Below are 15,310 nucleotides of genomic sequence, written 5' to 3'. Positions count from 1 at the left end.
CAGAGATTTCCCATTAGCTGTTGGCTAGTTTGTGTTTGTTCATCAGACTTTATTTAATTTATTGTTAATTCTGGGAACAGCTATTTTGATCATGAGTGTGGTAAGTAAACACCCACTCACTCACAAACAGAGTTTAAAAATTATTCTGAAATAGACTCTTCACCAAATATCTGTGAAATAATACTAAAGATTAATGACACTTAAAAATGAAAAAAAAAATTAATTGGAGTGTTTTTGCACTGCTGCCTCAGAGGTTTTTTTTTTTTATATATATATATAAATCTTAGCCACTTTCTGTTTAAAACTAGCCTGTTGAGTCTGCATGGATTTTTCTCCAGGTAATGTTGTTTTCCTCACATATCCCTGTTAGTTTACGTGCTGGTTCTGGCTCTGTATATGGCCCGATCTGAGTGATTGTGGGCATATGTGTGTCTTTGTGTCCTGTGATGACCAGAGATGGTTCCTGCTTTATACTTGCTTCTGCATAAGGTAGTATGCAGGTTATCTTAAAAATAAATGCTTCTTGAAAAAGCAAAAAACTGTCATATTGTGGGTATTATATGAATGGGCATTAGTTTGTCTTCAAAACCTAAACAAATAATACAAATTTAGCATTTGCATATCTGTATTTAGCAATGAATTTTGTCATTTTGCCCATCCTGTCAACTGGCCTAATTGCCGTGCTTTTTACTTTAAAGCATTAAATATATTTTATTTTGATATTAAAATATAGCGCAGCTCATTTCACCACCAGTGTAAGTAAGCAAAATAGCCACTTTGTTCACAATCTTTCTATAGCTTTTACTTACTATTACTGTTCACACTACCAACACATACAGTCTTGAATGCATTGTGCATGATGCATGCAGTGTTTCCCTCATGACTGATACCTGTATAAACCGGTTAGAAGATGGATAGACACTTAAAAGATCATACATGGACTAATGTGACATAATATGAGTGCAAAGCCTCCATTTCTGATATTATAAAAGCGATTCATCTCACCATCATTTTATCTCCTCTTACAACATCTTGCCTGAAGAAGGGGCCTGAGTTGCCTCGAAAGCTTGCATATTGTAACCTTTTTAGTTAGCCAATAAAAGGTGTCATTTTGCTTGGCTTTTCTCTACATTCATAATGGCTAACACAGTACAACACCCTAGTACTACAAACATTATAACTACAAGTCGAATGATTAAAGATTCACATGTGACCAATCACGTTATTGTGCTTACAAAGAATGCATGAAGCTATTTATAAACTCCCTCTGTAATTGGATAATGCTCAATATTGAATGTTTTAACTTTTAAATAATAATAAGCACAATTCTCACAGTCACATGCTGAAATTCTCTGGACTTGAATACAAAGTATTTCCAAATATGACTTTTGGTTTTCTTTTCAACATGTGGTTCTGTATCATCATCACTATGATCCATTTTTATATGTAGTTCTTATTCACATTTCTCTTACTTATTACTTTGCCTTCTGGAGTAATTTGTCTACTTGCATTCACACATAAGTGCAGTACTGACTGTCATGTCAGTACTAGTGATACTGAAAAAAAGCTAGAACCGTTATGTTTTGGTACACTGTTATTGACTGGTACCATAAGTAGTGATCAGTTCTTTTGACATGTTGCTAGCATTTCATAATAGGTTTGTTAGCGTAATGGCTGAATTTGAGGCTTTTCTTAATATAGAATCCTTAGGTTGGTATATATCTACAGTCTTCTACCTCCATGCTTATTTACAGAGCCAAGAGGCAGAAAGCAACAATAATGCCAGATCAGTCCCATTCAGTGTTGTAGTATTTACTTTTTCCCCTTCATATATAAACCTAAACTGCTTTCACAAACATTGTGACAATGTTATCCCTCCCAGTACTATGAAGAAGTTGTTGGGATACTAGATTAAAAAAAAAAAAAAATCTTGTGCCTTATTATTGTCATTGTCCTTGTGGTGTTTGCACGTTTTTCAAGTGTCTAGATTTTTCCTTCTACATCTAAATAAAGACCTGCACATTAAACTTTTTCTAATCTACTGTTCTTAGCTTGACTTCTAACTGTATCCACTATTTGCTCTTTTTGCTGGTATGTCTTTATTGTGTATTGATTTGTTTTAAAATGTTTTAGTTATTTTAAGGACTAGATTTACATCTAAATTGTTCAGTATAAGTGGCTGAGGGTTTACCTGCAATAGAATGGCATGTGTTATATTGCAAAACACATGGGTCACAATTTAAGTTGATGGCTACAAAAGGACCACAAAAGTCAGTCAGAATCAGAATCACTTTTATTTGCCAGTACTTAATGTACAGGAATTTATAACCAAACACAACTTCACGTACAAATAACATAAACATCACAAGTTAAAAAGAAGAACTTCATACAGAGTTACAGAATAGTACAATTATAAAAGAAATGTGCAAATGATAACGTCTAAGTGAAATTATTAGTGTGTAGTGTGTATGCATGTACACACATATACCTTCATGCAGTATATGACAGAATGTATAAATATACAAGGTAGACATGTTAAAATACTGGCTTGAGAGTGTTATGGGTTTGGGAAAGAAAACGTCAAGCATCTGCTGTTAATCATTCCTTGTTTTTAATTACAAATGTTTGAATACATTTAATGAGTAAAAATTCTATTTATTTTTAAGACCAGTAACTTCCCTTCTCATACTATAGTCTTGATATTTTTCTTTTAGCTATATGCAAACAGTTGTCTATTTTGTTTTGGTTTTTTTCTTCTACTTCAAAAAGTAGACATGTGTCAGCAGAATTAAAAGTTGTACATGAACAGCTGTTTTTAACAGATTATAGCCACTTAAATAACTTGGAGTTTATAAAAACTGACTAATAGTAAAGTAGCTGCATCATCAAGACATACTTTTTTTTTTTTTTTTATTTCTTTAAACAGTGGATAAAAACGTAATGAAATTTTATGATTGATTTAAAAAACATATAAATGATGAATTAATTACATACTTAAATGTGGTGCAAGTCAAGCTAAAAGTGCTAATTGTAGGAAAAAAAAATAAACCGCCACACCCAGTGGGTTAAGTTGAGTTGAGAGAGTATAATGCGTACTAAATGTGCAGTACATATTGATTGTAATATGTACAGTGATACTTTTTAATTATATGCATCCTATGGGTGTTTGTGAGCCTAGTATTGTACATCTGTATGTTTAATTAACAGGTAACACTAACTCTATTCTTAATCATTTGGAGAACCAGAGCCTAAGTGATGCAGTTGTTAGCTCTGTTGTCAAAGTTGTAGCTTCTGAAAAAAAGCATTAATAACAAGTAACAAAATTAATGACCAAGTCTTTTGAGTAATACTAATGCAGTCAAGTTATATATACTTCATTTAAAAGATGTGGTAGGTCTGATACTTGTCTTACATGGCACAGTACAGTATATATGTTGTATAAGGGTGACTTATGAAAATTATTGTTTTGTAATCCATATTGATTTGCCCGCCCCAAAATTTTCCTTTTCACAACAGTAAAGAAACACAATCCTGATATTGCATTTCTTGGCAGTGTTGATTTCTTATTAAAAGTCTAACACAACATTTCCTACTGTAAAGGTACTATGTCCATTTGCTAAATATTATTGTTGGGGCTGTAATGGCAGTAATCGGATTGTGCATACAATACAACAAGGAATAAGGTGACAAAATAATACCCTTTACATAGTGCATAATTTAATTTCTGCCACATGTAATACTGTTGACTCGTAGGTACTAAATACAGGATACCAAATAGCTTTTATAATGAATTTTATCATTATTCAATATAGAAACCAAACTCACCAGAATAAAATTGTTATATGCAAAGCATAATTAATACTGTAGAACAATTATGAAAAACATTACAGGGTTATTCCCACTGTTCTTTTGTTTATCAGCACAGTATTTTACTGTTTTTATTATTTACAGTATTTAACATCATTTTTTTTGTAATTGTTTTAAGTTGTTAGAAATTCAACATGGACACAGAAAGAAATGTCTCATAAGTTAAGTTTTATTTATAGAATTAGCAGGAGTGCACTGAAATTAGGTAAAGCCAGTTGCAATAAAACAACTTAATGTACCAGAATAGAAAGCTCTTACTGTCCTGGTAAGATTCCTTGAGAAAACTTTAAAACTTACTGAAACTGTTATTTTGTTTTTATATTGTTTGACATTTCAAGGTAAGCATGGCTAAACAGAGTTTATTTACTTTGCACTTTAAATACATTTTATAAATATGATAGAGCACGATGTTTCATTGCAGAGCACCTCTGAGTGAATATTAAAAGCAGTATTTTGCAGTTTATTGATTTATTGTTGTAGAGTTTTTTTTTAATTGAATACCTACCTGTAAGATAGAGATATTTGACAGAAATCAACAATTTGTAAGTCTTAGACGAATGTATATCTGAAATTATACTAACCTGAAAACTATATTATTTTGTAACATTCTTCTTGCAGTCTAAACCACTTATACCCTTGCAAAAAGAAGAAGATGAAGAAACTGGTAAAACTGTTCTTACAAATTACATGTTTCCTCAGCAGCCTAGGACAGAAGAGTGTAAGTTTTTGATATATCCTGTACATTACTTAGCTTAATATTTCTATTCAAGATAGAATTGTATGACTTAAAATAACTTGCATAACTGTTCAAGGTAAGACATTTTAAGAGATTTGTGTCTTTCGTTTTAATAATCTTAAATGAAAATTATATACTGAATTGGTTTATAAGTCATTCAGTTATAGGTGCAGTTATTAAATGTATATTCAGTTTTCAGTCTTACTTTTCTAAAATTGTCAATATTTAACACTGGAGAAATGCATTAAGTGAATCCATAGTAATGAACAAGCATAGGATTTATTTTTAATATTGTCATTACATAATGTATATTTTTGTATAACAAGTGCACATAAATATTTAATATCAGCGCTAATGTACTTATAAGTACAATATATTGTTTCATATTTTGCTGTTCTATAAACATAATTATAATGAATAGAGGAATATTATGAATACGTGAATGCCAACTAAATTGATAAGAACTTATTTAAAGTTGTGTGTGATGGCCCTAGTTGACTGCAGCAGTCATATCCCTCTTGTACATGGGACCTTCAGTAGTCATAAAAGGGATGAGCTGGGCAGTGAGGACACCAAACTAGCAAGTTTGTGACCCGAGTGCAGCGGGTGACACCTCAGTACCAAGTTTGAACAGTGTGGTGTTTTTTTTTTTTTTTTTTTTTTTTTTACTGTGGCTGGAGTGCAAATCCAGTCACCAACCCCCAAGTTTCCCTGTAAGTTGGAGGACCTACTTGCAGGGCTGGATGCAGATTAACATCATACTCAGGATCAAGCGCTCAAGGACCCAACGGAGTAGAGTAACTTCTGCCGTTAACGGGATTCAACCTAGCAACTTTCCAGTTGCTGGCACAAAATACCTAGCCTCAGAGCCACTACTCCACCTGAATTCAACAAAGCCAAAGTGCAAACACTGTTGTATTTCCCTTTCCTTCCTGCTCATTCTTACCCCTTTTGTAATAATTTGGGTGAGGTGCCATGTGATCATAGACCCCGGAGGGCTAATTAGGAAACTGGCTGAACCACACATGAATGTCTTTCCAGACAATTTCCCCGTCAACCTCTGGAGGTGCTCGTGCATAATTCCACATGAACCTATGCCTGTTTGAAGCCTGTGCACTTTATTTATTAAAAACTGCACATTGCTACAGATGCCTGTTATGCGGTTTAGCACATTTGACACCATGGTTGGGCATTTTTTAAAACTATTGCCACATAAAATCATTATTCTTGGTTCAAATTCTCTGCCCATTTACTTCTCTTTGAGAATGCATGGATTTTTTTTTCTTCCAAGTACACATATTTTCATCTCATATCTTAAAATATGTGCATTTAAGGTTAACTGGAAATTCTAAATTGGCTGAATTTGAGTGTGAGTGGTGTTGCATGTGTGAGTGGGCCCTGCGATCACCCTCCACATAGCACCCTGCATCTGTTTAAGTAGATTTGATAATGTTGCATTATATTACTTATGGAAAATTAGCATCACTCAAGACTGGATTTACAATATAACTAAATTCTAAAGAAAAAAATTAAGTGTAGCTTAGAGTTAGTGGGCCTTCTAATGGACAGATTGCGTTGCTTCCTTCCATGCGCTTGCTACTGCTGTGCTAGACCCTTTCTCCCCACCCCATGCAACCCATAATTGTTTCAGGTGACTTTAAGAATGTATTTAAATGCAAAGTTTGTCTACTTTTTAAGTTAACATTTTAAATGCAGCATTTGTTACTTGTTTGTTTGTTCTGGAAGTTTTTTATAAATAGCATGTATAAATAGAATATATAATGAAAAAAATGGATGCAACATAATCCTTTGTTTATTGCAGTTCTCTTTAAACTCAGTCCCAGGTGCGGCATGTGGCTGCAGTTTTTAATTGGGCTCATAGACTAGCCTAACATAGCAAGCTCTTATTTCCTAGTTTGTGTTTTGGAGTCATTGTAAAAATTGCAAAACTAAGATTTCTCTGCCTTTTTTGTATTCCACAAAGCTTACTTACATGCTTATGAAACTGATATATGAGAAAGTCTCACTTGAATACAAGTCGAGATGGAAATTGGCTTAGGAAATCCATCAATTATGCAAATACTTCTGATATTTACGCAGCCCTTTAAAACAATTGTTGAGAATGTTATTCATGGCTCAAAAAGCACAGAGCATCTGCTGAGTACTTTTTACTTTAAGCATGAAGCTGATGTTATGCATGGTGTATTATGGCATAGCTTAAACTTTTATTTCATTTTTATAAAATAGAAGGCCATATACCAAATACAGTATCGATCTTTCTGCAGATAGACGTAAACTCATACTTGATCTATAACAACACATAAAGGAAAAATGTCCACTATTAATAGAGAGAGCCTGTGGGGCAATCTCTAGCAGACAGATTAAATGCCTAAAGTACACTTCCATTGTGATTTTGAACAATGCATAATTAAATGTTAATGGTGTTATTTAAATGTAAGAAGAAGAATGGAGAAGTTTGATTGCAGATGTACTAATACGTAAATGTCACATTTAAAGCAGTTAAAACAATTACGTATTCATTATGTATTCACTAGAAATGTAAGGTAAAATGCACTTAACAACTAAAAATTATATACAAGAACATCAGAATTACTAGAATTTACATTCTGCATTTGGCAACCAAAAAGAAAGCTACAGCTTGTGTCACTGGTCTAACTTTGAATAGGCCACTTCTGCTGAGGGGTTTTGCCCTTTTCAGAATGACTAATTGCATATACACCTGGACATAAGTCAATGTCATTTCAAAGGACTTGCTTGTGTGTGCTATGATGCACTGGAATAATTTGTATTTTACATAGTTATCCTATAATGAAGTGGGTGCTGCCATTGTTGACATGTGAATGCAGTCTGCAGTCTTAGATCTGTTACGTTTGGGAAATATAAAAAACATTATCAAGTGTCACTTATAAAAGCTCTGGAGAAGAGCATTATACTTGGCTTTACTTGCTAGCTGAATGATGGCCAGAAAACTGCTTTACTGCCATGAATACTCTGTGAACCATCCAACACACCAATGCCTTTCAAAGATTCCAACACTGGACAGAAATGTGCCAGAAACAAAGAAAAGAAAACTTATTTAAATCATTTGTGCGGTGGACAGGCACCTGCTGCAGTGAATTGACCTGCAGCTTTTCAGCAATCAGTGTTGTTTACTTGGCTGTCTGTTCTGTTCTTAATTGTCATCATTAGGTAGGTTTAATTGTCATCATCATGTAGGTTTGGATTTTTTTTCTCCCTAAATAATAAAAACCATCATTTAAAAACTGCATTTTGTGTTTACTTGTGTATTTGACTAATGGTTAAATGTGTTTGATGATCAGAAACATTTTGTGTGACAAACATGCAAAAGAATAAGAAATCAGGAAGAGGGCAAATAGTTTTTCACACTACTGTATATACTGTAATACCAATTTGGTTTCATATAGCACAGAGCTAAATACAGCCCTGAGTGCATTAAAAATAATTTAAAAAAATGGGAAACCACAACAGCTTAGTTAATTGAAAAATATGTCTGTAACATATTACTTTGAAAAAGTTAAATATCTTAAACCAAACATGGTACCTGGCAAAGACTGGTAATAGAATAATTAAATATTTGCTTTCTCTTGCTCTGTGTACTTTAAGCATGTACTGTACGAACATCTCTTCACTGAAGCTCCCTCTCTCAAGTGTGTTCCTGTATAGCCTGCTTCTCAGAGTCTGTCATTATTTTCAAACTCCTTTCTCATCCTCAGTCTAGTTATATACAACAACAACATTTATTTATATAGCACATTTTCATACAAAAAGTAGCTCAAAGTGCTTATACTTGTAATCTTTAAAGGTGAAGCTCTCAGCATGCCTCCTATACCGTTACTCCTCCTCATATGTCTCACACTCACATTTCCTCTTTCAGTCGCATTGCCAAAGCCAGACTTACCAGTCAGTTTGCACATGGGAACAGTATACACAGATCTTAGTGTTTTATTATATATCCATCCATCCATCCTCTTCCGCTTATCCGAGGTCGGGTCGCGGGGGCAGCACCTTAAGCAGAGAGGCCCAGACTTCCCTCTCCCCGGCCACTTCTTCCAGCTCTTCCGGAAGAATCCCAAGGCGTTCCCAGGCCAGCCGGGAGACATAGTCCCTCCAGTGTGTCCTGGGTCTTCCCCGGGGCCTCCTCCCGGTTGGACGTGCCCAGAACACCTCACCAGGGAGGCGTCCAGAAGGCATTCTGATCAGATGCCCGAGCCACCTCATCTGACTCCTCTCGATGCGGAGGAGCAGCGGCTCTACTCTGAGCCCCTCCCGGATGACTGAGCTTCTCACCCTATCTTTAAGGGAAAGCCCAGACACCCTGCGGAGGAAACTCATTTCAGCCGCTTGTATTCGCGATCTCATTCTTTCGGTCACTACCCATAGCTCATGACCATAGGTGAGGGTAGGAGCGTAGATTGACTGGTAAATTGAGAGCTTTGCCTTACGGCTCAGGTCCTTTTTCACCACGACAGACCGATGCAGAGCCCGCATCACTGCGGATGCCGCACCGATCCGCCTGTCGATCTCGCGCTCCATTCTTCCCTCACTCGTGAACAAGACTCCGAGATACTTGAACGCAGGATCTCGCCCCCAACCCTGAGAGGGCACTCCACCCTTTTCTGGCTGAGGACCATGATCTCGGATTTGGAGGTGCTGATTCTCATCCCAGCCGCTTCACACTCAGCTGCGAACCGATCCAGAAAGAGCTGAAGATCACGGCCTGATGAAGCAAACAGGACAACATCATCTGCAAAAAGCAGTGACCCAATCCTGAGTCCACCAAACCGGACCCCTTCAACACCCTGGCTGCGCCTAGAAATTCTGTCCATAAAAGTTATGAACAGAATCGGTGACAAAGGGCAGCCCTGGCGGAGTCCAACTCTCACTGGAAACGGGCTCGACTAACTGCCGGCAATGCGGACCAGGCTCTGACACGGTTGTACAGAGACCGAACAGCTCTTATCAGGGGTCCGTACCCCATACTCCCGGAGCACCCCCACAGGATTCCCCGAGGGACACGGTCGAACGCCTTTTCCAAGTCCACAAAACACATGTAGACTGGTCGGGCAAACTCCCATGCACCCTCCAGGACTCTGCTAAGGGTGAAGAGCTGGTCCACTGTTCCGCGACCAGGACGAAAACCACACTGTTCCTCCTGAATCCGAGGTTCGACTATCCGACGGACCCGCCTCTCCAGAACCCCCGAATAGACTTTTCCAGGGAGGCTGAGGAGTGTGATCCCTCTATAGTTGGAACACACCCTCCGGTCCCCCTTTTTAAAGAGGGGGACCACCACCCCGGTCTGCCAATCCAGAGGCACTGTTCCCGATGTCCATGCGATGTTGCAGATACGTGTCAACCAAGACAGTCCTACAACATCCAGAGCCTTAAGGAACTCCGGGCGTATCTCATTCACCCCTGGGGCCCTGCCACCAAGGAGTTTTTTGACCACCTCGGTGACTTCAGTCCCAGAGATGGGAGAGCCCACCTCAGAGTCCCCAGGCTCTGCTTCCTCATTGGAAGGCATGTTAGTGGGATTGAGGAGGTCTTCGAAGTACTCCTCCCACTGACCCACAACATCCCGAGTCGAGGTCAGCAGCGCACCATCCCCACCATATACGGTGTTGACACTGCACTGCTTCCCCCTCCTGAGACGCCGGACGGTGGACCAGAATCTCCTCGAAGCCGTCCAAAGTCGTTCTCCATGGCCTCTCCAAACTCCTCCCACGCCCGAGTTTTTGCCTCAGCAACAACCGAAGCCGCATTCCGCTTGGCCTGCCGGTACCTATCAGCAGTTTTATTACATAGCGCCTGCTATTGATTAATAAACTTGTAAGTTCATTTTATTCTACTCATAGAAAGCATTGTTGCAATAATAAATAAACCTGTCATTTGTTTAAGGCTGGGTTTATACTTCACACAACATATGCAGCTGCAGACTACTGCTACACAAGTGTTGTATTGTTTATACTTGCGTGCATACATAAATCTGGAAGATTCTACCAGGTGGCAGTGCAAGATATCATGGTGAGAAAACATTCGGCTTCACTGTGTTGTGAGTTGCCTGAAACATCCATTAAATTCTGAGGACACCTTGCCACAACATATCTGAAAAGGATGGATGTATAATGATTACATCCATCAATCCAGGGATGCGTTCCATTCCAGCATGCATCAGGCATGAGTCAGAAACAATCCCTGGATTACAAGGTGAATAGAAGCATACACATACACTAGTGTCATTTTAGCATCATCAAACTTGCATGTCTTTGAAAGGAAACTGGAGCACACTGTGGAAACCCACCAGGAAAACATGCAAACTCCAGGCAGGGAACACAAGGGATGTGACTCCCTGCGAAGCATCAGCACTACTGTGCCTTCCCCACATGTGTAATAATATTAACAGTATTCATTATTTAAATTAACGGTTAATCTGTAAAATGTAATATACATGCTTAATCCATTTCATCATTAAAGTGATATCAATAAGAATTCTAAATGTGCAGAGAGCTGGAATATCATAAATGTAATGTGTTCTATGTGGGAATTGCTTGCTTGCCGCTGTAGTCAGTGCAGGAGGAAGCCCCAGAAGCATGTAACAGTTAACAGCTTGGTCAGTCTTAAGATGATGTTTATGACGTCCTACTTTAATGACAAAATAAACTATGGGATTAAAGTGGAAATTTCAAAATAAAGTTAAAAGTAACAGTTCAATAAATTGTTAACAGTTTTTGTAGTTATCTACAGTTTTTTTTAAGCTGGTCATGGTCAGAATCTTAAATGAACAAAAACAAAATGCTGCTTCTCCATTTTTTATTTTTATGCATTTTTTTGAAGGAATCTGCATGCATTACATACTGTATATTTTTAAAATATCATTATTATTAACCAAAAAGATGGTATACAGTAGTTTTTTTTATTTTTTTGCACAAGTGAATACAAAACTGAGAAATCCTATAATGACCTCTACTCACACTTAGAATATTATTATCTTCAAAGATGCCTCACAAAATACTGAAACTAGATTTTTCTTGGTTGTAATCAGCCTAGAACTGTCCTATTTTATTCTTAATTTCTAACCTCGTATAACATTTGGACCTATTAGTCTGTTGCCAAAAAAGCACAAGACAATTTTTTTCATTGCCTTCAAAAAGAATTTATGTTCTTGGTGGTTAGGCAAAGCATTGCAGTCTTTTTCTTCAATCACAGTACAAACTAACAATGTCAATGTAAAGTGGAATGGAAATGCCTGATTTTTGCTTTGTTACTTGCTGACTGAAAAGGTGAATATTTCAATGAACCAGAGTGGTTTGTTTGTTTTATTTTTGCATGTATTGTGTATTATATTTTACACTAGAATCCCTGAAGCCTACGAAAATATTTATAATGCCGAGCCAGTTTAAATTCTCTCGCACCTCCTCATCAGCACCTTTGTTTTGCAAATGTGTTAATCGGCACTAACAGCAGGTGGCGTGCTTGCCCATCCCCCACCAAGGCAGCTGAAGTCAGACAAAATCCTCACAGCTAAAGTCTGTGTAGAGTTAGGTGTCTTGAATTGTATACAGTAAATAATATATTGTTATTTGGAATACATACATTTCATGAATATTATTCCATGTCTGCAACGATCTGTGTAAATGTAGGATGACAGGAAATGCGAGGCAAGAAATTTTGAACACACAACTAAAACAGAAACTTTTTTCATGTTATAGTAATAATGACAAAATGTTGACGTGAAGTTTGTAATGTATGAAGACTGAAGTTCAAATATTAAATAAATACTTTCACGAAAAGTATAACAATACATGTGCGCTTTTAATCATGAATATAACTGAAGAAAAAGAAATTGTTCAATTTACATGGTGCTGTCAATGTGTAAAAACCGAAGCCCAAATATCAATCGATACGGAGTATACATGTCCACTTGGCTGGTGCAAAGGTAAGAACTGCTGCCTTATAATAAAGAGGTTGAGGGTTTGTTCCTGGGTCCTCCCTGCATTTAGTGTTTTGAGTAGTGAGCTGCTATAATTATTACTATTATATAATAAAAACATTCGTTTTATTTGAGTCTGTAACAGCCAGTGTAAATTTATGGTACTTGTAAAAGTTAGTACAGTTTTTTTTTTTGTTTGTTCAGTTTTATTCTCTCAGTGATGTTCACACTCCGCCCGATCTGACACTGTTAGTTTTCAAATAATGACTGCCCTTAACAGTAAGCGCACTCGTAATATAGCATAAAGCAACTCTTGAGTACTGCATAAATTAAGGATGTTCAAACTTGCATCAATACTGAGTGTAGTGCTGCTTTCCTTTTATTTGTAGACCTCGCTGCCTCTGATAATGAGAGCTTCAATCCTTCATTGTGGGAAGAACAGAGGAAACAGAGAGCACAAGTTGCTTTTGAGTGTGACGAGGACAAGGATGAAAGGGAGACACCACCTCGGGTAAGTAGACTTTTTTTTGCCATATTACATTTCTCCATAGCACAATATTTATATTGAAGTATTTTTTCTGTGTGTTTTGGAAGCAAACAATAAAATAGTTAATTATATTTCTAAAATATTCCAATTACTCAAGAAATGTGGTTATTTTGCAGTAAAGATCTAATACTTACAACATCCTTTTATGGTGTACTCATTAATTACATACATTATTTTTTATCATTCTCATTTCCAATTTATAACAGCTTATTTACAAAAATGGCTTTTGCACTCTAAATTATCTTTGGGAGAATTAAGAATAATGTTTGCCAAGTACTGAATTTTGATTTTTGTTATGAATATAAAGAGGAGTGAGGTTTAATAATGACAGGAAAAAAGTTGGTTAAGGTTCACAGCTCTACATTAAATTTCTGTTTTCTTTTCTCTGATAGTGTGGTAGGTTGCATATGACAATGTGAAGTAGAAAAATTTGTGTGTGTGCCATATTTTTCCTCATTCAAGTTGTAAGAGATTGTGGTTCTGCTCAGAAGAGATTAAATCTTAGAGTAAAGCTATTTAAAAGAAACACTTAATTCAAAAGTATTAAAACTGTCAATTGCCTTGGATACTTTTAGGTTTAAAAATTATTTTCTTAATAGTTTTTTGTATATTACGGCATTATATTTCTATTTAAATAAACTTTTAGCATATTTTTGTTTTAGCTCTCAAATTCTTTGCTTAATTACTGTACTTTTAAGGAAGGAATCTTGAAGCGGTATCCAACTCCTTATCCAGAAGAGCTTAAGAGCATGGTGAAAACGGCTCAGAACATAGCACACCGACTGAAAGAAGATGAATCATCAGATGAGTCTGGAAAAGAAATAAAACAGATTGGAGATGAATTCTTTACTGTAAGGGATGCTGGTGTTAAGGTAATAAAAGCTTCTTTATTTATTTTCTACTAGTATTATAATGTTAGCGTGGAATTCAGTTGATAACCTTTCAAGGTTGGAGAGAAATGAGCAAGCTTAGAGTAAGAAAGAATTATATTTTTGTGCACAAAGGAACACAAATAGTCAAACTTAATCAAATTGGTATTTTCCATCCATCCATTTTCAAACCCGCTGAATCCGAAAACAGGTTCACGGGGGTCTGCTGGAGCCAATCACAGCCAACACAGGGCACAAGGCAGGAACCAATCCTGGGCAGGGTGCCAACCCACCGCAGGACACACACAAACACACCAAGCACACACTAGGGCCAATTTAGAATCGCCAATCCACCTAACCTGCATGTCTTTGGATTGTGGGAGGAAACCGGAGCGCCCGGAGGAAACCCACACAGACACGGGGAGAACATGCAAACTCCACGCAGGGAGGACCCGGGAAGCGAACCCGGGTCTCCTAACTGCGAGGCAGCAGCACTACCACTGCGCCACCGTGCCGCCCAAATTGGTATTTTAATGTAAAAAATATAAGTATTGTAAAAATATGAACAGTTATGTTTTCATGTTAAATAATGTTGAAACAAAGTAGCTTTTTCAAATATTATTATAAAATTGTTTTTAATTTAAGACTATTTGACACTAAACAAGTGCTTGAGTAGTCATGCATTTAAATGCATTTAAAGATGAACTACATCTGACTGAATAAGCAAATAATATAGAATAAAAGAAGGTCAAATTAATTGCCAAACTATAAAAAAATACTGGAAACATGATGATTTGACAATTGTATGCAGCAGATGAAGTCTTGATTGCCCAAATGTTATGTTTCTAGCTTATTAAATATGGAAATAACCTTTATGTTTTATTACCTTGCAAAAATTATTATTACTGACTAATCAGCTTACACATTCCTTCATTTCATATTGTTCTATGAATTGACATGTAAGTATATTATTCCTTATTTTGGAGATGTGCAATCCTTTCTCTTTTGAATCTTTCACATTTTTTTCATTTGTAATTTAGACTTTGGAACATAACTGTATAAATCAAAAACCTCTGGAAGCAGACCCTATTGTTACTGTAAACTGTATGCGGAAGCCTGCTGAGGATGACTCTAATGACACTAAAGATACTTCGGCAAATGAAAGGGTCAAAGTATGTGAAAACTCAAGAGCTATAATTAACCATGAAGATACCCTTGAGGTATGTATTTGTATTTGGGACGTGGTTTTCTTTTAATTGTTTTGTTGCAGTATACCGCAGAGCATGTAAATATAATTTAATGAATATATTTTCCATAAA

At 36.6% G+C, this 15,310-nt stretch overlaps 1 protein-coding gene across 4 annotated transcripts in view; it reads left to right on the top strand.

The window, feature by feature from the left end:
• Positions 1-15,310, top strand: part of erbin (erbb2 interacting protein) — a 313,904-nt gene that overhangs the window by 246,912 nt on the left and 51,682 nt on the right. For all 4 annotated transcript variants that reach the window (XM_039758666.1, XM_039758665.1, XM_039758667.1 and 1 more), the window contains 4 exons: positions 4,486-4,585; positions 12,965-13,086; positions 13,821-13,994; positions 15,032-15,211. In XM_039758666.1, coding sequence (XP_039614600.1) covers positions 4,486-4,585; positions 12,965-13,086; positions 13,821-13,994; positions 15,032-15,211 — 576 coding nt within the window. The remainder of the gene's footprint in view (positions 1-4,485; positions 4,586-12,964; positions 13,087-13,820; positions 13,995-15,031; positions 15,212-15,310) is intronic.

The sequence above is a fragment of the Polypterus senegalus genome, chromosome 7 (genome assembly GCF_016835505.1).
Source record: "Polypterus senegalus isolate Bchr_013 chromosome 7, ASM1683550v1, whole genome shotgun sequence".
NCBI classification, from domain to species: domain Eukaryota; kingdom Metazoa; phylum Chordata; class Cladistia; order Polypteriformes; family Polypteridae; genus Polypterus; species Polypterus senegalus.
Note: the sequence above shows the minus strand (reverse complement) of the source record. Positions and strands in the feature narration are given on the sequence as shown.